At 38.3% G+C, this 27,424-nt stretch overlaps 1 protein-coding gene and 1 pseudogene across 3 annotated transcripts in view; both read right to left on the bottom strand.

The window, feature by feature from the left end:
* F8 (coagulation factor VIII) overlaps window positions 1-27,424 on the bottom strand; it is a 292,803-nt gene that overhangs the window by 126,400 nt on the left and 138,979 nt on the right. For all 3 annotated transcript variants that reach the window (XM_053579849.1, XM_053579850.1, XM_053579851.1), the window contains 3 exons: window positions 17,737-17,830; window positions 13,671-13,885; window positions 11,176-11,326 (listed from right to left, as the gene is read on the bottom strand). In XM_053579849.1, coding sequence (XP_053435824.1) covers window positions 11,176-11,326; window positions 13,671-13,885; window positions 17,737-17,830 — 460 coding nt within the window. The remainder of the gene's footprint in view (window positions 1-11,175; window positions 11,327-13,670; window positions 13,886-17,736; window positions 17,831-27,424) is intronic.
* LOC128577595 (ubiquitin carboxyl-terminal hydrolase CYLD-like) lies at window positions 594-10,578 on the bottom strand (annotated as a pseudogene).

Below are 27,424 nucleotides of genomic sequence, written 5' to 3' on the forward strand. Positions count from 1 at the left end.
AGGCAAGAGAATTGCTTGAGCCCAAGAGTTTGATGCCATGGCACTCTACCATGGGTGACATGGTGAGACTCTGTCTCAAAAAAAAAAAAAAAAACAAACAAAAAAACAAACAAAAAAAAACAACAATTTAATGATCTTTAAAAATTTTTGCAGCACACCTAAGATCCTCGCACGGCACACCAGTGTGCCATGGTAAACTAGTTGAAAGTCACTGCCTTAAAAAAACTCAACCCTGCCAAAACCTTGATCTCAGAATTCTAGCCTCCAAATCTGTGAGAAAATAGATTTCTATTGATCAAGCCACTCAGTCTGTGGTACTTTGTTATAGTATCCCAGGAAAACTAGTACAATGTGTGTGTATGTGTGTGTGTGTGTGTGTGTGTGTATATATATTTTAGACTGCAAAATGCTTCTTATTAAATACTTTAGTAACACAAAAGCAATTTCTTTTTAAATACAGGAATCCTTTCTGAAGGATGGTCACCCCATAGACATCCATTGCCGGCAATGGACATTGAACAAACTGCCAGCTTGAGCAAAACGCAACATTAAAACTTCTCCTTCGAGGTCTTCACTCCTCTCGGCGACTCTAGTCACTTGTACAGACTCATCTTTGGGCTCTGGTATATGCACATGTACCCATCACACAGCAGTCTGCACACACAGCCCTGGATTTTTCTTGAGTCCAGGGAATGCTGGTCTTCCAGAGACATCTTCAAGTATTCTCCTACTTCTGGGCACAGGGTCACTTGAGGAATGTTGAAGCTGTTTTGACCACCATCATGGTCAGATATGCTGTCAAAGAAGAGCCAGGTGGAGTTGTCCTTCCTGTACTTCACAAAAGCAATGTAGTGGCTCGTTTCTATGCAGAGAACAGCAAATATCTCCATCTTCTGGCAAGGGATGCAGTCGTGTCTCCAGTCCCAGTCAGGTAAATCTCTGGGAAGTGACACTGGGTTATATTTATGATTGGACCTCTTGGGATGAAGGTGGACTTGAGAGTTGCAGGTTTTACAAAACTGCTTGATTTTTCCCGCTGAGATGTCCAGATCATCATAGCATTCTCTGCACTTATACATTGCAAGCCCTCCACATATCGGGCATTGCCTGGGAGTGTCTTCAAGTAAATCTGTTATATTTAATTCCAGAGAGGGGAAAATTTTTTTAAATAAAGTCTTTTCCAAAACAAGGCATCTGAATAATGAGACATGATGGTGCCTCTGCAAATTTCAGGTTACTATTTATAAAAGACCATTCCAACAACTGCTGAATTGTAGGAACTCCAACTTTCTCATTTTTCTCCATAAAAGTTTGATAGAAGTAACAATCTTATACTTTTTGACCTGCTGATCTTATTTTTAGTAATGGTTCTACTCTTAAAATATGATGAAATAATATATTCAATAATTCTTCAGGATCTTTTTCTTCAGAGGTAAATCCTGATGCAGCCTCTACTTTTTCAAGTATCTTCCTCAGTTTCATAATTTTTGTGGCACACACATATCTGTATATTCTTAGAGGATTAACAATTTCTGTCTTCAGTAGCTCTTGAGTTTCACTGTAATATTCTACATTATTCTTTTCTGTGGGTCTAAGTAACACGGTGTCCAGAACAGAACTAAAAGCAAATAAACAGAATAAGGTTGAGTCTAAGTAACAAGAATTATAATGAGCCTGGATACCTTTCTTCTTTCCAATCATTATCTCCAAACCTTCTTTTTCCATTTTTGGTGGAGTATTTTCTTCTACTACTTCACTTAAGTAGCGTCCAAATGCTAAAGAGTTACAGCATTCGATCTGATTGGAAACTGGCTGCAGTGATGCAAACCTAGTATGCAGCCTGCAGCTCTTCAGTTTAACAAACAGCTCCTTCTTCAGGGCACAGGTGAAATACCGAGTGCCCTTGAAGGTTCCATCCGGAACCTGTTCCATCCGTACAGCCCGCACATTCATCTTCCAGTTCCAATCCGGCTAGCACCTCATTGAGTCCTGGTGGCTGACCGATCCAACAGATCACCACATAGAAAGGGGGATTCTCTTTCACTTCAGCCAGTGAGCCCACTTCTAGACCATATGAGTTGCTAGAAGACATGGCCAAGGGGGGACTCTCCTGGACAGGCACACTGTTCAGTTCCCCCATCACAGACTGAGCTGACCGAGAAAGTGGGGTGTGGCCAATACTGCCATTGGTATTGGGCATCTTTGTCAGATTGAATGGCAAAGGGTGAAATCTGTTCTCGCTGGACAATGAGTTCACAGAAGGAGGTTGTAGTGTGGTGAAGAATGGCCAAAATCAGGAGTTATTTCTGTAAGTGACTTCGCAGGGTCTTCTGCAACTTCATCAATGTACCATGTACTTTTTGATTTGGATTGTGGTTGTGAGTCAACAGAAGACCCATTTAAGGTATAAACTAATTCAGATCTGTTTCTATTTCCAGGGTCTGAGGTAGATCTTGTAGCCTTTGGTTTGTTATGACTGGATGAACCTTTGTCCCCAACACCTCTTGACATAAAGGCCAGTTTGGGAGGCCTCCTTTCCTGTGTCACGCTATCTGGGATAATGTCACTGATGTGCAACAGAATTGTATTTTCAACACTAGCAAAACTACAAAGCTGTACTCCATCGAATCTATCCCAGTTGCCAATAGGGTTATCCATGTTCACACCAACAAAATATCCTAAGCTTTCTTTTCCTGGCAAAACATCACAGAATATAACTGTTCCAGATTCTATTGTTTCTCCAACCTTCAAAGAAACTCTGGAGTTAATTTCCAAAGGGGAAACTTAACCTGCATTATGCCCACTGGACCTGCATAATCACTTTCCAATCCATTATCATCATCTTCTATGAGTTCTAGCTTGTCCAATGCAACAAACATGCCACAATCTTCATCACGCTGAAAAAGCTGTTTCCCTTGATATACCCCATCAGTGAACCCTGGCCATGACCTTCTCCCAGCAATTCCAATCCAAAGAATATTCCCAACACTGTCCTCTCCGCTAATAAGGGTCCTCTGAAGCGCACAACTCCAGGAAACTTTTCTTCCCCAGATCTCAGCTGTACTTTCACAGGGCAGCCCACATCTATTTGGAGGCCTTTACTTAGTCTGTTTCTGTTTTTAAACAGGCTGAACCTCTCCTCACAATTGGTAATTGCCAAAAGTAACTCTGTGAATTTTATACTTATTTCTACAATATCCTTTTCATCAACAAAGAGGACCACATGAGGTTGTTCTAGAATTTTTTTTTTATTAAATCATAGCTGTGTACATTAATGCCATCATGGAGCACCATGCACTGGTTTTATAGACCATTTGACACATTTTCATCACACTGGTTAATATAGCCTTCCTGGCATTTTCTTAGTTATTGTGTTAAGACATTTATATTCTACATTCACTAAGTTTCACATGTACCCTTGTAAGATGCACTGCAGATGTAATCCCACCAATCACACTCCAACTGCCAATCCTCCCCCATCTCTCCCCTCCCTCTCCCCCTTCCACATATTCTTAGGTTATAACTGGGTTATAGCTTTCATGTGAAAGCCATATATTAGTTTCATAGTAGGGCTTAGTACATTGGATACCTTTTCTTCCATTCTTGAGATACTTTACTAAGAAGAATATGTTCCAGCTCCATCCATGTAAACATGAAAGAGGTAAAGTCTCCATCTTTCTTTAAGGCTGCATAATATTCCATAGTGTACATATACCACAATTTATTAATCCATTTGTGGATCAATGGGTACTTGGGAATTTTCCATGACTTAGTAATTATGAATTGGGCTGCAATAAACATTCTGGTACAAATATCTTTGTTTTAATGTGATTTTTGGTCTTCTGGGTATATACCTAGTAGAGGAATTATAGGATTGAATGGCAGATCTATTTTTAGATCTCTCAGTGTTCTCCAAACATCTTTCCAAAAGGAATGCATTAATTTGCATTCCCACCAGCAGTGTAGAAGTGTTCCCTTTTCTCCACATCCACGCCAACATCTCTGGTCTTGGGATTTTGTGATGTTAGCTAATCTTACTGGAGTTAGATGCAATCTCAAAGTAGTTTTGATTTGCATTTGTCTGATGATTAAAGATGATGAGCGTTTTTTCATATGTCTGTAGGCCGTGCACCTGTCTTCTTCAGAGAAGTTTCTCTTCAAGTCCCTTGCCCAGCCTGCGATGGGATCACTTGTTCTTTTCTTGCTTATACGTTTGAGTTCTCTGTGGATTCTGGTTATTAAACCTTTGTCAGAGACATAACCTGCAAATATATTCTCCCATTCTGACGGCTGTTTGCTTGCTTTACTGTGTTCTTGGCTGTGCAGAAGCCTTTTAGTTTGATCAGGTCTCAGTAGTGTATTTTTGAAGCTGTTTCAATTGCCCAGGGGGTTCTCCTCATAAAATACTTGCCCAGACCGATTTCTTCAAGAGTTTTCCCAGCACTCTCTTCTAGTATTTTTATAGTTTCATGTCTTAAGTTTAAATCTTTAATCCAGTGAGAGTCTATCTTAGTTAATGGTGAAAGGTGTGGATCCAGTTTCAGTCTTCTACAGGTCGCCAGCTAGTTCACCCAGCACCATTTGTTAAATAGGGATCTTTTCCTCACAGCATGTTTTTAATTGGCTTGTCAAAGATCAAATAACGGTAAGTAGCTGGATTCATCCCTTGGTTCTCTATTCTGTTCCAGACATCTACTTCTCTGTTTTTGTGCCAGTACCACACTGTTTTGATCACTATCGATTTATAGTATAGTTTGAGGTCTGGTAGCATGATTCCTCCTGCTTTGTTTTTATTTCTGAGTAATGCCTTGCCTATTAGAGTTTTTTTCTGATTCCATATAAAATGAAGTATTATTTTTTAAAGATCTTTAAAGTATGACAGTGGAGCTTTAATAGGGATTGCATTAAAATTATATATTGCTAAAAAAAAAACAAACAAAAAAAATAAAAAAAAAATTATATATTGCTTTGGGTAGTATGGACATTTTAACAATGTTGATTCTTCCCAGCCATGATCATGGTATGTTTTTCTATTTGTTAAGAGTTCCAGCTATTTCTTTTCTTAGAGTTTCATAGTTCTCTTTATAGAGATCTTTCATGTCCTTTGTTAGATAAACTCTCAAATATTTCATCTTCTTTTGCACTACTGTGAATGGAATAGAGTCCTTAACTGTTTTTTTCAGCTTGACTATTGTTGGTATATATAAAGGCTACTGATTTACGAATGTTGATTTTGTAACCCAAGATGCTGCTGTATGCCTTAATCACTTCTAAGAGTTTTGTAGTAGAATCCCTGGTGTTTTCCAGATATACAATCACATCATCTGCAAAGAGCGAAAGTTTGATCTCTTCTGACCCTATATGGATACCCTTGATTGCCTTTTCTTCCCTAATTGTGATGGCTAAAACTTCCACTACAATGTTAAAGAGCAGTGAAGACAATGGGCAACCTTGTCTGGTTCCTGAGCTGAGTGGAAATGATTTCAATTTAACTCCATTCAATACAATATTGGCTGTGGATGTGCTGTAGATGGCCTCTATCAGTATAAGAAATGTCCCTTCTATACCAATTTTCTTAAGTGTTCTGATCATGAAGGGATGCTGGATATTATCAAAAGCTTTTTCTGCATCAATTGAGAGAATCATATGGTCTTTGTTTTTAATTTGTTTATGTGCTGAATTATATTTATAGATTTACGTATATTGAACCAGCCTTGAGACCCTGGGATAAAACTGACTTGGTCATGATGTATAACTTGATGTGTTGCTGGATTTGTTTGTTAGGGTCTTGTTGAATATTTGTGCATCTATATTCATTAGTGATATTGGTCTATAATTTTCTTTTCTTGTTGGGTCTTTTCCTGGTTTGGGGATCAGGGTGATGTTTCCTTCATAGAACGTTTTGGGTAGTGTTATTTCTTTTTCTACATTTTGGAACAGGTTGAGTAATATAGGTACTAGTTCCTCTTTAGAGGTTTGGTAGAATTCTGACATGAAGCCATCTGGACCCGGGCTTTTATTTTTAGGGAGATTTTGTATGGTTGATGCTATTTCAGAACTTGATATTGGCCTGTTCAACATTTCCACTTGATTCTTGCTAAGTCTTGGAAGGTGATGAGCTTCCAAGTATTGGTCAATATCCTTCAGATTTTCATATTTCTGAGAATAAAGTTTCTTGTAATATTCATTAAGGATTTTTTGAATTTCTGAGGAGTCTGTTGTTATTTCGTCTTTGTCATTTCTGATTGATGAGATTAGAGATTTTACTCTTTTTTTCCTGGTTAGGTTAGCCAAAGGTTTATCTATTTCATTGACCTTTTCAAAAAACCAACTTTTTGATTTATTGATCTGTTGTATAATTCTTTTGTTTTCAATTTCATTTAACTCTGCTCTAATTTTGGTTATTTCTTTTCTTCTACTGGGTTTGGGGTTGGAATGTTCTTCCTTTTCCAGTTGCTTGAGATGTCCCATTAAGTTGTTAACTTCCTCTCTTTCCATTCTCTTGAGGAAGGCTTACAGTGCTATAAATTTCCTTCTTAGGACTAGCTTTGCGGTATTACAGAGGTTCTGATAATTTGTGTCTTCATTGTCGTTTTGTTCAAAAATTTGGCAATTTGCTTCTTAATCTCATCTCTGACCCAGCTGTCATCAGCATAAGGTTATTTAACTTCCATGTTTTTGTATGAGTATGCCGATTCCTGTTGTTACTGATTTCAACTTTTATTCCATGGTGGTCCGAGATGATGCAAGGAATAATTTCTATTCATTTAAATTTACTGAGGTTAGACTTGTGACCTAAGATGTGATCGATTTTGGAGTATGTTCCGTGGGCTGATGAGAAGTATGTGTATTCAGTTTTGTTGGAATGAAATATTCTGTAGATGTCTCCTAAATCTAAATTTTGAATGATTAGGTTTAAATCTACAATTTCTTTGCTCAGCTTCTTATTGGAGGATCTATCCAACACCACCAAAGGAGTGTTGAAATCTCCAACTATTATGGAGGTGGAGGAAATCAAGTTTCTCATGTCTGTTAGAGTTTCTCTTATAAATTGAGGTGCATTCTGGTTGGGAGGATAAATATTAATAATTGAAATCTCATCATATTGAGTATTACCCTTAACAAATACGAAGTGACCATTCTTATCCTTCCTTACTTTTGTTGGTTTAAAGCCTATTGTGTCTGCAAATAGAATTGCAACACCTGCTTTTTTCTGATTATCATTTGCCTGAAATATGGATGACCATCCTTTCACCCTGAGTCTATATTTATCTTTTAAGTAAGATGTGACTCTTGTATGCAGCAAATATCTGGCCTGAGTTTTTGTATCCAGTCAGCTAACCTGTGCCTCTTTAGAGGATAGTTTAAGCTGTTCACATTAATGGAGAATATTGAAAAGTCTGGTAAAATTTTGGGTATTGAGTTTTTCGAAAGTCCAGTGGACATTGTTAATCCTTTCGCCACTGTGGAAGTTAGAGTTTGATCAAAAGTTTCTGAGTGAGTTTACTTTTGTGGCAGAGGATTGTGCTGGTCATTGTGGAGGATAGGTTTGAGAATATCCTGAAGAGGTGGTTTGGTTATGGCAAATTTCTTTAACATATGAATGTCAGTAAAGTATTTAATTTCTCCATCATAAATAAAACTCAGTTTAGCTGAATACAGGATCTAGGGTGGAAAGTTATTTTGCTTTAGGAGATTAAAAGTGATGACCACCCTCTTCTGGCTTGAAAAGTTTCAGCAGAGAGATCTGCAGTCATTCTAATATTCTTACCTTTGTAGGTAATGGATTTCTTACATCTGGCTGCTTTCAGAATTTTCTCCTTCATGTTAACTTTAGTGAAGTTAATTATGATATGCCTGGGGGATATCTTATTCGGATTGGGGGTTCTGAAACTGTCTGCCAACTGAATTTCAGAATCTCTTGGCATGTCTGGAAAATTCTCTTTCATAATTTCATGGAGAAGGGCCTCTGTGCCTTGCGAGGCCACTTCATCACTTTCAGGAATTCCAATGAGGTGGATATTAGCCTTCTTCAAATTATCCCAGAGCTCTCTGAGACAATGATCTGTTTTTGCTCTCCATTTATCTTTCTCTTTGAGACTTTGGGAGCATTCAAAAGCTTTGTCTTCATTGTCGGAAATCCTTTCTTCTGCTTGCTCCACTCTGTTACTGAGGGATTGTACTGTATTTTTCAGATCTTTGATGGCTGCAAATTCTTGCTTCAGTGCATCAAAATCTTTGGTGGTTTTGTCTTTAAATTTGTTAAATTCTTGAGCCAACTTTTGAATTTCTCCTCGAATTTCTAATTCTGCCTTTTGAATTGCTCCTTGAATTTCTAATTCCAAATTTTCCTCCACTCTATGAATCTTGTCCGCAATCCAAATTCTGAATTTGATTTCTGACATCTTGGCCAGTTGTTTATGAATGGGATCTTCAGTTACATCTGCCATATCTTTCCTTGGGGGGGGGGTTGATCTATTCCGGTTATTCATGTTACCAGAGTTTTTCTGCTGATTTCACCCCATGATTATTTTACACTGTTTGATTTTTCCCCTGGAGCTTTGTCAAGCACCTGTAGAGTGCTACGGCCTGAGAAACTGGGGACCTGTTTGGTGTGGTTGTGCTAAGTGGTTCTATCTTGTTTTCAGATGGCCTCTGTCTGACCCTAGTGAAACAGTTACTCTGGGTTGAAGTCTCAGCTGTGGAAAAATGCCAGCAATTAAGTCACCCCCACCACAGGCAACAATTGGAAAAGGAAAATTAAATCTTCCTACAACCGCACACCCAGGGCACCACTTGAATAGTTCTCGGGTGATTAGCTCAGTTCAAAAGGTTCAAATCAATTGTCTCAGTCAGCACCTGTCTCAGGTGGGAGAGTTTAAAAGGTCTCTGGCAACTGAATTGCAGGGGTCTGGTGACAACTCAGATATGACTTGCTCCAGTGCTTCGTGAGGTCAGGAGGACCCACCCAGCAAATAGATTAGTCTGGGAAGGTGGATGTCTCCTTCCCCACCTTGCACCTCTGTCACACCCAGTCACTGATAGCCCGACAGGGCTGTGACCCAATTGCCTCCAGTGAGTAGATATTCCAGGGGTTTGTACCTGCCTGAATCACGTGAAAATCTATATCTGCTCAGCCAGGCCACTATCCAGCCTCTATGCCTCTATCCAGCAGGGGGAGGTGAGGCCTGACAACCTTGGATGCTTGATGGAGGCTGGAGGTTGTTCACGCAGTTCCAGCCCCGCCCCGATTGATGTTACTGACAGAACAGAACAACTTTGCGGGAATTTGTTTCTGTCCCTGCTGAATTCCCCTGCAGAAGAGAAGCTGTTTTAAGTTCCCAGAACCTGTGCCTCAGGCCCTGTCTTTGCTCCTGCAGGTTTGTATTCGGTTAGCTGTCAGTTCTAGCCTCCTGCTTTCCTTTGTCTATAGGCTGATGATCCCCTGAGGACCAGGTGCATCTTAGGCTCAGTAAAGGGGTCCTGTGAGTCAGCCCCGCCCTGGGAATTTCCTGGCTCTGCGCGTGCATTTTCTAGTTCCTGCACTCCACCCAGGCTGGTACCACCTCAGGCAAACCCTTCACTCATGGGGCCTGTGTTTCCATCCCTGATCTGTTCCGTGGTGGTTGCCACATGAGAAGATGCCCGGCCTCCTCTGGTTGCCCAGTGAGACAGGGGGCATGGCTTTGGAATATCTGGGAGTGAGCCCTATTGTTGCCAAAAATGGCTGCTGCTCTGTGCCTTGGGGCACCGCTGCTCTGGTGGTGTGTTTCCCTTTCAGCCAACCATCCTTTCCTCACTCCTGTGCTGCAGAATCATCACTGACCAGTTGCTGTCTAGGCCCTGTTCACACCCCTCAAGAAATCACCCAAGAATCTGGATTCTTGTGGGACAGGCCTCCAGACCTCAGAGTGAGAGTAGAGGGGAGTGCTGGGAGCTCAGAACTGCAGGTAGAGAATATGTACAGTTTTATACAGTTTTATGCCTGGCAGGAGAATGCTGTGGCACCCTAGTAGGGGAGGTAGGTCCAGTTTTTTGGAGGGTCTCTCCCATGGAGTGTAGTGGGAGGAACTTTGAACTCTGCCGGTTTGTTTGTGGGGCACTCTGAGCCATTCTCATGGGGGAGGGGACTCCCATCTGCTTGGTGATGGATTTTGTACCTTTTGTTTGTATCCTTGGGGTCGCAGCTCGCCTCAGCGGGGTTGATGTGAATTCTTCAACTTTCTCTCTTGGTGCAGCTCTAATCCACCAGGTTAGTTGCCAAATTTCCATCCTTTAACTCTCCTTCTGGACGGGAGCTTCTGTGGAATGCTGGCTTCAGTCAGCCATCTTGTCTCTGCCCCCTTCTGCTCTAGAATTTTTAATCCAATCTGATTTTTCTTGCCTTTTGTAGAAGGAATCCTCAAATGCCCCACAGAACAGTCTTGGATATACTCTCCTACACTCCCCTTTGGTACTTTAAGGAGGTTTTGTGTTTGTTTTTTCTGTAGCACTGCATTCTTGAAGAAGCAAATAAAAAATCTGTTCTTCCCAGTAGGGCAAAGTAAATTTTTCTTGGTTGCATAAGCCTGAACTCATTGTGCTGTTAACTTCAAAATATTAATTAAAAAAGCAGGAAACTACTGATAAGTTTGTCATAAAATCTCAAAAGATAAATTCACTGGCAGTCCCAAATGTTTTTAGTAATTTCGTGTCCATGCTGTAAACAGACAGCAAATCAAAATGCTTGTCTGAACAGAACACACCTTTCAACTAAAGAACTCCAGATTGTTGTGTAAAACCATCTTCACCCTGGAAAGAGGGAAACTCCGGCGGTGGGACATCGCCCCTAATCCTGCCTCCCTTGCCAGCCCCAATGTATGTATATTTTCATATATCATTATATAATCATGGAGAGAATATGTTTTAAAATGTATTATCTGGACATAGAATAGTTGGTGAAAAGGTGTAATATAGGAGATGTGGAAATAAAAGGGAGGGGCAATCAAATAAATATTGGAAGGAAAAAATGGTGACTGGATATGCATTAATAATTACCCATTTATACATTTATAGGTAACACAATTGTTAAATTTATATGTATATATATATTTCATTCATTATCTGGACTTAAGTTTGGTTGTATCATTTTCTCTTTATCTAATACCCACTGGACTCAAGTTGTGCTTTACTTACTGTGCATGATGTTGGAGGCTTGGAACTCTGGATCCTGGGGATGCACTACGGTTGCATTGGGGAGGAAATGTTGCATATTCTCTGTGAGGTACCAGCTTCGGTTCTCATCAAATACAGAAAATAGGATGACATTTCTCTTGTCTGACATCATCTGTTAATTACATACATTGTAAGAGGGAAAGAAATACTACTGATACTGTCAGATAGTAATAACATTCAGTGAAAATGTAAGCAATGGCATGCATGTGTCACTATTCTGACATATACCAGGCTTGAGAATGAGGGTGGGTGCTATCAGCACTGAGTATATGTTTAGAAGAAATGTGTCCTCACAGCAAGAAGTTGACTGCATTCACTAAACTTAGTTTTTCCTGGACCTAAGGCCCTATGGTGATTGATTTTTTGGTACAGTTTGTAGCCTCATTCTTTCCATGTTCAGATTAGAGGCTTTTGAGTATTTTTCTTAAATAAGTCAGTTAACTCAAATAAGAGGAATGCCTTTCCTAAACTTCCATCTAGTAACTGCCCTTCCACAATGCCACCCATCTATAAAAAATAAAAAATACAAAAACAGAAGTCAAGTAGAAAAGATAAGGCAAATCACAAACATGTTAAACAACATTAATACCTTAAGTTTTCTTTTTAAAAAATTCAAAATTTTTCTGAAGAGCACTTTGAGTATGAATCAAATTTATGAGTCCAGCTGGGCACAGTGGCTCATGCCTGTAATCCCAGCACTCTGGAAGGCCGAGGCAGGGGAATTGCTTGAGCTCAGGAGTTTGAGAGAGCCTGAGCAAAAGTAAAACCCCATCTTTACTAAAAATAGAAAAAAATTACGAAGGTATTGTGGCAGGCACCTGAATTCCCAGCTACCTGGGAAGCTGGGGCAGGAGGAGCGCTTGAGACCAAGAGTTTGAGTTTGCTGTGAGCTATGATGCCATGGCATTCTACACAGAGCGACGGAGTGAGACTCTGTCTCAAAAAAAAAAAAATGAGTTAGTATCTTTCTAATTGAATCTGCTAAGATTTAATGTGCAATCCTCACTAATATGTATAAATTTCATTTTGTATTACCAATAGCTATAGAAACCAAAATGCTGAGGGAGGAGTATGGAGAATATTAAGGTATATTTCAGTCTTCTTCCAAAGACCAGTGGAAAAGCTATAATTAGGAAAAATTTGTCAGGAAGAGTATGTGGCACATGAACCCACAGAACTTGTGATTATGTGGGTTCATGTGCCACATGTTTTATCTGTACACTAAAGTTCATATGCTTTACTCTTTGAACCAATGAAATATTTTCAGAACAGAATCTTAAGTGTCATAAATAACAAAATGGACATTTATGGCAATGAGTTATTCTGGAACCAAGAAATGAGTTTTTGTGAAGAACTAAACTTTTCTTGTTCTGAGAATTTAATTTTTTGGTTGTTATTTGGTTTTTTTGGCTGGGGCCGGGTTTGAACCTGCCACCTCTGGTATATAGGGCCAGCGCCCTACTCTTTTGAGCCACAGGCACCACCTTTCATTGTTTTTGTTTTTTGATTTTGGTTTTGACAGAGTCTCATTCTATTGCTCTGTCACCCAGACTAGAATGCAGTGGCACCATCATAATTTACTGTAGCCTCCAACTCCTGGGTTCAAGTGATCCTCACATCTTGGCCTCACAAAATGCTAGTATTACTGGTGTGAGCCAATATACAGCTTTATTTTTTAAAGCAGGAAAAGGGGTTCAAATTCTAACCATATTCTGAAATACTTTATATTTTTCCTCTATTTTGCTTAACAAATATTTATTGAGTTCTCAATAAAATCCATTTACTTTGTTATAGCTGCATGATGTTGGAGGCTTGGAACTGCAGATATGTTAATTTTAAGGTGCTTTTGAGTCACCCATAATGAGATGTCCAGGAGAAGTCTAGGCTATAGATATAAACTTGTGGGTCATCTTAAAATAGGAGGTAATTGGACATGTAAAAATGGCCAAGATCGCCTAGAGCAGCATTTCTCAACCTGTGGGTCACAACCCCTTTGGGGGTAGAATGACCCTTTCACAGGGATCGCCTAAATACATCCTGTATATCAGATATTTACATTACGATTCATAATAGTAGAAAAAATATAGTTATGAAGTAGCAACAAAAATAATTTTATGGTTGGGGGTCACCACAACATGAGGAACTGTATGAAAGGGTTGTGGCATTAAGAAGGTTGAGAACCACTGACCTAGAGAGATCAAAATGCTGAAATGTGAATGAGTATTATAGAAAGACTCTAGGACCTAGATTGTATGGTCCATATGTCCAACAGTTATTTATTACACTAAACTCAAACTCAGTAAAAGCTAAGTGGAACTCAGCTCAATTCTTTCTTTGGCCAATACTGCAGATTACTATAGTTTCTGCAATCTATAGGGGAACATACACTTAGAGTTCATATACACCACATTCCATTTTTAGTTTCAAACCCAGCTCTTAGAAAGGGAAGAACTCACCTGGTTTCCTCTTTGATCTACAGACTCCTTGTAGCAGATGAGGAGAGGGCCAATGAGTCCTGAAGCTAGATCTCTCTCCAGATTAATGAAACTAGAATAATATCGAGTCAGGCATCGAGGATCTGATTTAGTTGGCCCATCTTCTAGAGTCACTGTCCATTTATACTTGAATATTTCTCCTGGCAGAATTGGTAAATCTTTCAAATGTTTTACACCTACCCACACCCAAACCCAGAAATAATTTGATTAGAGTTTAACAAGCCACAGATTAGTAATAATGTTGTTATCACAACGCCTCTACAAATCCATATGCACATATTAAGTTTCTTAGTAAATGGAAACTAAAATTGCCTCTATTATAAGTTTAAGAGTCACATAATTTTTATAATAAAAAGCTATAGTTGACAATTAGTTGTCTGTGAGAGTTTCAGGCCTGAATATATGCCAAAGGCCTGGGCACTGAAGTTTAAACATATATATAGCATTAAGAACTGTGCTACCTGACCGTTGTGAGGAAAGGCAGCAAGAACTAAAACCTGCTCTCAGGCTAATGTGTCCTCAGTACAAGAAATGTCTGATTTTAGAATTGAACCTCACTTTTTGGTATGTTTAATACCTAAAGATCCAACCTAAGTCAAAATTAATTTCATTTCCATTCTAAGCTCTCCCTCATTCCATTATGTCTGACCTGTGGCATTTCCTTTTAATATTCCTTAGGTCTCTTCTCTTCCCTCTTGTAGGAGTTGGGAGTGAGGGTAGGTGGGTGGGTATTAGAAGTATATGGGCCTTCAGAATTCTCCACATAAGAAAGGTTACCAGTAACTGTACTATGTATGCCTCTAAATTTTAGGGTACATATTCTAAATCTCCCCAGATCTTTGTCACTATACCTTCACCCATAAAGGAATGCAAATAAGTCTGGCATTAGAATTCTTATCAAAAACTGAATATTAGAAGATTATTTATAACCAGCCTGTCTGTACATCACATGATACTAAAGAAAATTTACCCTCTATGTATTTTAAAGTTACTTGAGGATATACTTCCAGAAAAACAAAAGAAGAAATGAAAAAACAGAAATGTACAAGATAACAGACACATAAGTACAAGGAAAGAAAAAACTCAAAGATGACAACTTTGTAGCAAACCTAGAAAACACGTAATCCAAATGAAAGCAATACATTGTGAACTAAAAGTATGTCTTTAGGAACAAAAACCAGGCCAGGCACAGTGGCTCACACCTGTAATCCTAGCACTCTGGGAGGCCAAAGCAGGAGGATTGTTTGAGGCCAGGAGTTTGAGACAAGCCTGAGCAACGTTAGTGAGACCTACCAAAAAAACCTATCTCTAGTTTAGAACTGTTAAAAAAAATAAAATAAACAAAATAAAATTTATAAAAATTAGCTGGGAGTGGTGGGATGGGCCTGTAGTCCTGGCTAATTGGCAGACTAAGGCAGGAGGCACACTTGAGCGCCAGTAGTTCAAGGTTGCAGTAAGGTTGCACCATTGCACTGCAGCCCAGACAACAGAGCAAGACCCTATCTTCAAGATAGACAGATGATATGGATAGATAAAGTCTTTGCATCTTGGCCTTGACTCACATGCTCATTGAAAGTTGTACCTCTCTCCTGGTTTAAAAAAGAAAGAGAAAAAAAAAAAAGGAAAAAGATTTGGGTATCAAGCAATAAATGGAATGAATAAGAAGCTGAAAGGCCTAATAGGTATGATAGAGAAACATACATTTCTTTTCCTAACAAAAGAAAAGAAAGTGTTACTTTAGGATACAAACACAAAAATTGTATTAGTATAGTCCTAATATAAAGCAAACTAAAATGTTGCATGATTTTGAACTACTGATAGAGAAGAAGAAACGAGAATCTTGATCTTTTTTTTTTTTTTTTTTTTTTTTTCCCTTTTGTGGTTTTGGCCAGGGCTGGGTTTGAACCCGCCACCTCTGGCATATGGGACCGGCGCCCTACTCCTTGAGCCACAGGTGCCACCCCCTCTATTTGATCTTTTTATTGTTACTATTTTAACTGACATAATTGCATATATTTAAAGGATATAGTGTGATATTTTGATACATACACATAACGTGTAATGATCAAATCAGGATAATTAGTATATACCCATCACTTCAAACATTTTTCACTTCTTTTTGTTGGGAACATTGTAAAATCTCTCTTCTGGCTATTTGAAAATATATAATAAATTATTGTTAACTATATAGTAAACTATAGTCACCCTATAGTGTATTGAACAGGAGAACTTATTCTTCCTATCTAGGTTTTTGCATCTTAACCTCTCATATCCCACCTTTTCTCCACCCTTCTAAGCTTCCAGTTACCACTATCCTATTCTTTACTTCTATGATACCAACTTTTTTATCTTCCCCATATTAGTTTATCTTAATAGCAAAATCATTTGAACTGTAGACAAGAGAACAATCACAGCATGTTATAGTAAACATTTATAGAAAGGAATTTATACAATAAAATAATATAAATGCTGGATTTTTATTTTTATAATAAATATGTAGACAAAGCAAGGAAGATTTAAAATTTCAGTACAAACTGTAAATGTTTTAGCCTTTAGTTTTATAAAAGTAAAGGCATGGCTGGCAGCAGGTGAGGAAAGGCAAGGTATAGGAGAGAAAAAGGGAAATCAAAGAGATAGTATCTAGCTGGGCACTCTGGGAGGCTGAGGCAGGTGCAATGCTTGAGCTCAGGAATTAGAGACCAGCCTGAGCAAGAGCAAGATCCCATCTCTACTAAAAAAAAAAAAAAAAAAAGAAATAGCCAGGCGTAGTGGTGGGTGCCTATAGTCCCAGCTACTTGGGAGGCTGAGGCAAGAGGATCACTTGAGCCCAGAAGTTTGAGGTTTCTATGAGCTATGATGCCACAGCACTCTAGTCTGGGGCAATGGAGTGAGACTTTGCCTCTAAAAAAAGGAGATATTATCTAATCATGAAGATAAAAAAGCATATGTTTAGTCTATTTTTTATAGTTGTAATATAGCCAATTGAAGAAATAAAAAACACTGATAAAAAGAAACAACTGTAGTGGAAGGAAGCATAATGCAAAATACTTAACACAAAACAAAGTAAATGTATAATGTCTAAAGTTGAAAAACAAAGAATTAGCAGTGTAATTTTTTTAGAGATATAGAATATTCATACAAAATTAAAGAATAGAAAGAATATATATAATATCCATTCTACTAAAATGAAAAGTATATAACAAAACTACTGAGAAAGGTAATAAAAGGCTAAAATAATTATAAAATTGTTATTCAAATATAAGATTATCAGAATACATACAAACATATCAGTAGTACCATAAATGTGACTAGGCTTAAACCTCTTATTGAAAGATTATGACTGGGTACAAAACAAAATCCATATACATACTCTTCACATGGACTAGGCCTAACATAAAATAAACAAAAATATGGGAAATTAACATCATGGAAAAGATAAATTAGCTAAGCATATGTGATGGTACTAAAATTAGTGAAATAGAATTGAACATAAGGATAAAAACAGAGAAGCAAGAAGGACATTTATATTAATAAAAGCTACAATCCATGAGATAGATAATGTCATGAATCTTTAAGCAAAAAACAATATAGTAAAAAAAACAAAACAAACGAGTTGTAAACTATTCAGAAATGAAAAGTAAAGAGATTACTAGACATTAAAAGTATGTAATGTAGCCCAAAACTGTACTCCAGAAAAAAAAAAAAGAACTTAAAAACTAGAAGAATTAGCGTCAAAGACTTTAGGGCATTTGTAATAGTTGCAGTGAGACATGCCAATCTAATTGGATGTGCAATAGTGAAACATAACCAGTAGGTGGTAGCAAAAGCACATCAGTGACACTTCACTGACTTACACGAGACATCACCTAAGGATTCCTGGAATTTATTTATTATAACATTAGAATGGGGCTTGAGGTCCTATGTTAACAGCAGGGGAAAGGACCAACCAGCATAATTTTGCTATTGATGCTATGACCATATCTGTATCTACATGTAAAAAATGGTTATAAATTGAGCTAATACTTACCTTTTGGTAATCTCCCTGAGTGCAAAGGTCTGACATCAGTGATTCCATGAGGGTAGATGTTATATGGTCGGCTTGCTTGATTCTTAAATATAATCTGAAGGTATAAATGAGATACAAGATCAAGTCCTAAAACAAATAGGAGCAACAAAAAAACTGTGGCTTAACTTCAGATAAACAAGAGCAACCTATATCCTCCTTAGAGGAGTTTAAGCAAATCTGCAATGCTCAAGTCTCTGGTATAAAATGACATGGTACTTGCATATAACCCATAAACATCCTCCTTTATATTTAAATCATCTAGATTACTTATAATTCGTAACACAAAATAATGCTATGTAAATAGTTGTAGTGTTTGCTATTTATTTTATCTTTATTGTGTGATTTTTTTCCCCTAGTATTTGCAATCTGTATTTGCTTGAATCTGAAAATGCAGAATCCAAGACACTCAGGTTTCTTGCTAAGGGTTTCTTTTCATTTCTTTAAAAATTATTTCAGGTGCTATTAGCTTGTGATTATCTTTGAAATTATTTTTAAGAGAAAATTTGTGAAACCAGAGATAAGTCAAAAATTCATGTTATTTTTGAATATGAGTTCTATCATGGAACCAACACACTACAGTTTGAAATATCAATGGAGTGTGTGGAGAGGATGTGGCTAATGAATGCACAATATGTCAATGGTTTTGAGAAGTTCCATTCTGGTGATTTTAATCTTAAAAGTGAGCCAGGTGGGTGATCTGAGACCAAGGTGGATAATGATGAACTGAAAGCTGTAGTGGAAGTGAATCCATCTCAACCTACATGTGAATTAGAAGCAAAGTTTGATGTTACTATTCTAACAATATTGGAACATTTGAAACCAATCAGCAAGGTAAAGAAACTAGATAGATGGGCTGTGTATCAATTAAAGAGTATCAGAAGAGGAATCATCTCGAATCTTACCTTTCTTGGCTGTCACAACATAAAATGAACCATTTCTACACCATATTGTTACATGTAATAATAAATGGATTATTTTTTATAATTGCAAGCATCTGGCACAATGATTGGATAAAGATGAAGTGCTAAAAACAGTCCAAAACTGAATATTCATCAAAAAAAGTTAATGGTGTCTGTTTGATGACCACTGCTGGTATTATTCACTACAGCAGTGGTTCTCAACCTGTGGGTTGTGACCCACAGGAACTGTATTAAAGGGATGTGGCATTAGGAAGGTTGAGAACCATTGCACTACAGCTTCATGAAACCTGGTCAGCCAGTTACAGCAGATGTACACTGCAACCAGATGGATGAAATGATGAAGATGCTTGTGATTAAGCAGCCAAGATTGGTCACTATACACAGGCCAATTGTTTTGAAAGACAATGCTGTCACACAGAAAACACTGTTCAAACCACAGGACCTTGACTTGGAAACTCTCTGTCATCCAGCATATTCTTCAGACCTGGCACTAACTGGCTACCCCTTTTTCTAGGCTTTGGACCACTTCTCACAAGGAAAAAATTCAATTCTCAACAAGTTGTGGAAAATGACTTGCAATTTCATTGCCACTTGCTCTCCAGGCTTCTTTGTGGCTGGCATAAACAAGCTACTGTTAAGATGGCAAAACTGTGCAAATAGTTTAGGTGTGTACTTTGATTAATTGTACTGCTTCTTGCTTGAGATATAATAAACTACTCTTTTGATTTGAAAAAATATATTTCAGGTGCTTCAGGAAGTATTCCCTATACCTCATCACTCAACTGACATTTGGAAATCTGAAGACACTGTTCCCCTCAGCCTTTTCCATAATTTGAGCACTAAATTCCCCAACACTGCAGAGATAGTGCTCCAGGTGGTAGAATTTTCACTGATTGAGCAGCCATGCCCAGGAGAACAGCTAATTACAGCATTAAACAAGGGTAGTAGGTGGTATCATCTGACTGCATGAGCTTTAAAGGAGAGAAATGAAGGAAAAGCAGTAACATGGAAGCTGTGAAGGACCCTGAGCACATCATTTCCACCTCTGTATCTGAGATTGTGTGATATGAGGATAAACATCTAACTTCCACTTGTGCACTTCTTTTAAAACCCAATCATTTGGTAAACCCACTAAATGGCTTTGTTCTTTACCTGTGCACAAGCAGAAGAAGGATGCTTCAGATAATAGCAGTTTTGATTATTCTTTTACAATACTAAATTTTTTTCTACTAAGAACAGTGGCTAGAATTTCCAATATTAAATAGAAGGGGTGATATTTGTCAACTGTATCTTTTCTTTTTCTTTTTTTAAATTAATTCTTTTGTACATAGATTATAAATACATTTATGCCCATTTCAGTGTGTTGACTATTTGTATAAATTGCAGTGCTTACATCATACTAATCAGCATAGCTTTCATCTCATTTACCCAATTATAGCATTAGGACATTTGTGTTCTACACATGATAGAACCAACTTGTACTTGCAATGTGCTCCATAGTTGTGGTCCCTCTACTATCCCCTACAATTCCTCCCCCCTCCCCATCCCTCACCCTCCCCTTCCCTCCTTCATCATAGACTAAAGTTGTGCTTCATTTTTCATATGCAAGTGTGAGTTATTATAAATTGGTTTCACAGTAGTACTGAGTACATTGGATACTTGTTTTCCCATTCCTGAGATACTTTACTAAGAAGAATATTTTCCAGCTCCATCCATGTAAACATAAAGGAGGTAAAGTTTCCATTTTTTTACTGCTGCATAGTATTCCATGGTATACATATACCACAATTTATTAATCCATTCATGGGTCAATGGGCACTTGGGCTTCTTCCATGAATTGGTAATTATGAATTGAGCTGCAATGAACAATCTGGTGCAAATATTTTAATTGCCAAATGATTTTTGGTCCTTTGGGTATACACCTAGAAGAGGAATTGCAGGATCAAATGGCAGGTCTACATTTAGATCCCTGAGTGTTCTCCAAACTTCCTTCCAAAAGGAACATACTAGCTTGCATTCCCACCAACAGTGCAGATGTGTTCCCTTTTCTCCACATCCACGCCAACATCTGTTGTTTTGGGATTTTGTGATGTGGGCTACTCTTACTGGAGTTACATGGTATCTCAGAGTAGTTTTGGTTTGCCTTTTTCTAATGATTAAAGATGATGAGCATTTTTTTCATGTGTCGGTAGGCCATGTGCCTGTCTTCTTCAGAGAAGCTTCTGTTCATGTCTCTTGCCCACAATGAAATGGGATCACGTGTTTTTCGCTTAGTAATAAGTTTGAGTTCTCTGTGGATTCTGGTTATTAGACCTTTGTCAGTAGTATAACTTGCAAAAATCCTCTCCCATTCTGAGGGCTGTCTCTTTGCTTTACTTAGTGTGTTCTTGCTAGTGCAGAAGCTTTTTAATTTGATCAGATCCCAGTAATGTAGTTTTGATGTTGCTTCAATTGCCCAGGGTGTCTTCCTTATGAAGTATTCTCCCAGGCCAATTTTCTCAAGCGTTTCCCCTGCACTCTCTCTAAGAATGTTTATAGTTTCATGTCTTAAGTTTAAGTCCTTTAACCACTGAGAGTCAATTTTTGTTACAGGAGAAAGGTGTGGGTCCAGTTTCAGTCTTCTACAAGTTGCCAGCCAATTCATCCAGCACCATTTATTGAATAGGGAATCTTTCTCCCAATTTATATTTTTAATAGGCTTATCAAAAATCAAATGATGATAAGTGTCTGGGTTCACCTCCTGGTCTTCAATTCTGTTCCATACATCTACCTCTCTATTTTTGTGCCAGTACCATGCTGTTTTGATCACTATTGATTAATAATATAGTCTCAAGTCTGGAAGCGTGATTCCTCCCGATTTGTTTTTATTTCTGAGTAATATCTGGGCTATTCAAGGTTTTTTTCTGTTTCCATATAAAACAAAGTACTAATTTTTCCAGGTCTTTAAACTATGAGAGAGGTGCTTTAATAGGGATCACGTTAAATCTGTAAATTGCTTTAGGTAGTATAGACATTTTAACAATGTTGATTTTTCCCAGCCATGAGCATGGTATATTTTTCCATTTGTTAACATCTTCAGCTATTTCTTTTCTCAGAGTTTCATAGTTCTCTTTATAGAGATCTTTCACATCCTTAGTTAGATATACTCCCAGATATTTCATCTTCTTTGGCACTATTGTAAAGGGAATAGAATCTTTGATTGTTTTTTCCGCTTGACTATTGTTGGTGTATATAAAAGGTACACATTCATGAGTGTTAATTTTGTATCCTGAGACGTTACTATATTCCTTGATCACTTCTATGAGTTTTGTAGTTGATTTCCTGGGGTTTTCCAGATATATAATCATTTCGTCTGAGAAGAGTGACAATTTGATCTCTTCTGGTCCTATTTGTATCCCCTTGATTGCCTTCTCTTTTCTGATTACAGTGGCTAAGACTTCCATTACAATATTCAAAAGCAGTGGAGAAGGCATCCTTGCCTGGTTCCTGATCTGAGTGGAAATGATTTCAATTTAACTCCATTCATTCTGATATTGGCTGTGGGTTTCCTGTAGATGGCCTCTGTCAGTTTTTTTTTTTTTTTTATTGTTGGGGATTCATTGAGGGTACAATAAGCCAGGTTACACTGATTGCAATTGTTAGGTAAAGTCCCTCTTGCAATCATGTCTTGCCCCTATAAAGTGTGACACACACCAAGGCCCCACCCCCCTCCCTCCATCCCTCTGCTTTTCCTCCCCCCCATAACCTTAATTGTTATTAATTGTCCTCATATCAAAATTGAGTACATAGGATTCATGCTTCTCCATTCTTGTGATGCTTTACTAAGAATAATGTCTTCCACTTCCATCCAGGTTAATACGAAGGATGTGAAGTCTCCATTTTTTTAAATAGCTGAATAGTATTCCATGGTGTACATATACCACAGCTTGTTAATCCATTCCTAGGTTGGTGGGCATTTAGGCTGTTTCCATATTTTGGCGATTATAAATTGAGCTGCAATAAACAGTCTAGTACAAGTGTCCTTATGATAAAAGGATTTTTTTCCTTCTGGGTAGATGCCCAGTAATGGGATTGCAGGATCAAATGGGAGGTCTAGCTTGAGTGCTTTGAGGTTTCTCCATACTTCCTTCCAGAAAGGTTGTACTAGTTTGCAGTCCCACCAGCAGTGTAACAGTGTTTCTATCTCTCCACATCCATGCCAGCATCTGCAGTTTTGAGATTTTGTGATGTGGGCCATTCTCACTGGGGTTAGATGACATCTCAGGGTTGTTTTGATTTGCATTTCTCTAATATATAGAGATGATGAACATTTTTTCATGTGTTTGTTAGCCATTCGTCTGTCATCTTTAGAGAAGGTTCTATTCATGGCAATTGCAACAACAAAAATAAACAAATGGGACTTCATTAAACTGAAAAGCTTCTGTACAGCTAAGGAGACAATAACCAAAGCAAAGAGACAACCTACACAATGGGAAAGGATATTTGCATATTTTCAATCAGACAAAAGCTTGATAACTAGGATCTATAGAGAACTCAAATTAATCCACATGAAAAAAGCCAACAATCCCATATATCAATGGGCAAGAGACATGAATAGAATCTTCTCTAAAGACGGCCTCTATCAGTTTAAGAAAAGTTCATTCTATACCTATTTCTTAAGCATTCTGATAAGAAAGGATGCTGGATATTGTCAAAAGCTTTTTCTGCATCAATTGAGAGAATCAGATGCTCTTTGTTTTTTAATTTGTTTATGTGATGTATTATATTTATGGATTTATGTATATTGAAGCATCCTTGGGACCCTGGGATGAAACCCACCTGGTCGTGTTGTATAATTTGTTTGATGTGTTGTTGGATTCTGTTTGCTAGGATCTTATTGAATATTTTTGCATCAATATTCATTAGAGATATTAGTCTATAATTTTCTTTTCTTGTTGGGTCTTTTCCTGGTTTGGGTATCAGGGTGATATTTGCTTCATAGAATGAGTTGGGGAGTATTCCTTCTTTTTCTATGTTTTGGAAAAGATTAAGTAATATAGGTACTAGTTCCTCTTTAAAGGTTTGGTAGAATTCTGATGTGAAGCCATCTGGTCCCAGGCTTTTCTTTTGGGGGAGATTTCTTATAGTTGATGCTATTTCAGAACTTGTTATAGGCTCGTTCAACATTTCCACTTCTTTCTGGCTAAGTCTGGGAGGGTGACATGTTTCCAAGTATTGATCTATTTCCTTCAGATTTTCATACTTCTGAGAGTAGAGTTTTATGTAGTATTCATTAAGGATTTGTTGAATTTCTGAGGAGTCTGTTGTTATTTGGCCTTTCTCATTTCTGATTGATGAAATTAGGGATTTTACTCTTCTGCTTGTGGTTAGTTTAGCCAATGGTTTATCTATTTTATTGAACTTTTCAAAACCCAACTCTTTGATTGGTTGATCTGCTGTATGATTCTTTTGTTGTCAATTTCATTAAGTTCTGGTCTAATTTTGGTTATTTCTTTTCTTCTGTTGGGTTTAGGGTTGGAAAGTTCTTCCTTTTCCAGTTGCTTTTGATGTCCCATTAAGTTATTGACTTCCTGTCTTTCTGTTCCCTTGAGGAAGGCTTGCAACGCTATGAATTTTCCTCTTAGGAGTGCCTCTGCTGTATCCCAGAGGTTCTGATAGTTCATTTCTTCATTATTGTTTTGTTCCAAAAATTTGGTAATTTTCTTCTTAATCTCGTCCATGGCCCAACTATCATTCAGCATGAGGTTATTTAGTTTCCATGTTTTTGTATGTGTGTGGAGATTCCTGTTGTTACTGAGTTTAACTTTTATTCTGTGGTGGTCCGAGAAAAAACAAGGAATGATTTTTATTCTTTTAAATTTTCTGAGGTTAGACTTATGACCGAAGATGTGATCAATTTCGGAGGATGATCCATGGGCTGATGAGAAGAATGTGTATTCGGTTTTGTTAGGATGAAATGTTCTATAGATGTCTATTAGATGCAAATGTTGAATGGTTAAGTTTAATTCTACAATTTCTTTGCTTAGCTTCTTTTTTGAGGAATATCCAACACTGCCAGAGGAGTGTTAAATTCTCCAACAGTTATGGTGCTGAGGGAAATCAAATTGCTCATGTCAGTTAGAGTTTCTCTTCTAAATTGAGGCGCATTCTGGTTGCGTGCATAGATGTTGATAATTGAAATTTCATCATGTTGAGTGTTGCCCTTAACAAATAAGAAGTGACCATCATTGTCTTTTTTTACTTTGATTGTTTTAAAGCCTATTGTATCTGTGAATAAAATTGCAACACCTGCTTTTTTTTCTGATTTCCATTTGCCTGAATTATAAATGACCATCCCTTTACCCTGAGTCTATGTTCATCTTTTAAGGTAAAGTGAGATGCTTGAATGCAGCAGATGTCTGGCCTGAGTTTTTTAATCCATTCAGCCACCCTGTGTCTCTTTAGAGGGCAATTTAAGCCATTCACATTAATTGAGAGTAATGATAAATCCAACAGAGTTTTGGGTATTGAGTTTTTCGAAAGTCCAGTGGACATTTTTAATCCTTTTGCCACTATGGAAGTTAGAATTTGATCAAAAGTTTCTGAGTGATTTTACTTTGGTGGTGGAGGATTGTGTTGTTCATTATGGAGGATAGGTCTGAGAATTTCCTGAAGAGCTTGTTTAATTATTCCAAATTTCTTCAACATGTGAATTTCATTAAAGTATTTAATTTCTCCATCATAGATGAAACTCAGTTTAGCTGGATACAGGATCCTGGGTTGAAAGTTATTTTGTTTAAGGAGATTAAAGGTCGATGACCACCCTCTTCTAGCTTGAAAGGTTTCAGTGGAGAGATCTGCAGTCATTCTAATGTTCTTCCCCTTGTATGTAATGGTTTTCTTATGTCTTACAGCTTTCAGAATTTTCTCCTTCATATTAACTTTAGCGAAGTTAATTATAATGTGTCTATGAGAATTTTTATTTGGGTTGAATCATGCCGGTGTTCTGAAACTGTCTGCTATCTGAATTTCAGAATCTCTGGGCATGTCTGAAAATTCTCTGTAATTATTTCATGAAGCAAAGCATCTGTATCCTTCGCAGCAAGCTCATCACTTTCAGGTATTCCTACAAGGTGAATATTAGACCTCTTCAAATTATCCTAGAGCTCTCTGAGAGAATGATCTGTTTTTGTTCTCCTTTTTTTTTTCCACTTTGAGTGTTTAGGAGCATTCAAAAGCTTTGTCTTCAACATAGGAGATCCTTTCTTCTGCCTGCTCCATTCTGTTACTGAGGGATTCTACTTTATTTTTTTAGATCTTTGAGGGTTGCAAATTCTTGCTTTAATGTGTCAAAATCTTTGGTCATTTTGTCTTAAATTCATTAAATTCTTGAGACATCTTTTGAATTTCTGCTTTAAATTCTAATTTCATCATTTCCTCCATTTTGTTGATCTTATTTGCTATGCAAATTCTGAACTCGATTTCTGACATCTCAGCCATTTGTTTGAGAATAGGATCTTGTGTGTGTCTACTGTATCATTTCTTTTGGAAGTTTATCTATTCTGATTGTTCATGTTGCCAGAATTTTCCTGCTGATTCCACCTCATGATTGTTTTTCACTGTTGGCTAGGTGGTTTGGTAAGGTGAGATTGGATTGGGGTTTCCTGGGGTTGTGGTTAACCAGCCCTTTGTTAAGGATCTGAAACTGATGACTGCAGCTTTTTCCCCTTTAGCTTTGCAAAGGACCTGTACAGTATTACAGTTTGAGGCTGGGGAAACCTGCTTGGTGTGGTGGGGTTAGGTGACTCAGTCTTGTATTCAACTGCTTCTTGTCCTATCCTGGTGGATCAGTGACTCTGGTGAAGTTTTAGCTGTGAAGAAATATAAGCAATTAAGAATCCCCACCTCCCTGGCGGGGCCTGTGGCTCAGTGAGTAGGGCACCGGCCCCATATGCCGAGGGTGGTGGGTTCAAACCCAGCCCCGGCCAAACTGCAAAAAAAAAAAATAGCCGGGCATTGTGGCGGGCGCCTGTGGTCCCAGCTGCTCGGGAGGCTGAGGCAGGAGAATCACGTAAGCCCAAGAGTTGGAGGTTGCTGTGAGTCATGTGATGCCACGGCACTCTACCCGAGGGCAGTACAGTGAGACTCTGTCTCTACAAAAAAAAAAAAATAATTCCCACCTCCCAAGACAACAACTGGAATGGGAAAATCGACCCTTCCTGTTACTAGACAACCAGGGTATCACCCTGGAGGGTCCTTGGGTGATTGTCCCTAGTTGGGGGTTCCGAACCAATTGACCCTGTCAGTATGAACTCTCAGGTGGGAGAGTTTGAAAGGTCTCCAGCAGGTAGATAGCAGAGGTCTACTGGCTGCTCTCTCTGGTGCTCTATGGAGTTAGAAAGGCCCGTTCAGTAGCACAGTAGGACCAGGGGACTGAGTCTCTTTCTCTACTTTGTTCCCTTTTTCACACCCAAACACTGGTGACCCTGTAGGGATGCAGTCCTGTTCCCTCCAATAATGTGATGTGCCAGGGCTTAGCGCCTGTCAGAGTCAAAGGAAGGTCAATGCCCCCAAGGTCTGGCTACTGCCCTCAGCTACCAACCAGCTGGGGGACCTGAGGCCTGCCTGCCTCAGGTGTTCAATATTCACTGGCAAGTGTTCCACTTGGGCTCAGTCTAATACTGGGGGTACCAGGCCTGCAAATGCTTATCTCCCCCAGGCACTGCACCTTTGACCTTGTCACTCTGTAG

This window comes from Nycticebus coucang, chromosome X, assembly GCF_027406575.1.
Source record: "Nycticebus coucang isolate mNycCou1 chromosome X, mNycCou1.pri, whole genome shotgun sequence".
NCBI lineage: Eukaryota > Metazoa > Chordata > Mammalia > Primates > Lorisidae > Nycticebus > Nycticebus coucang.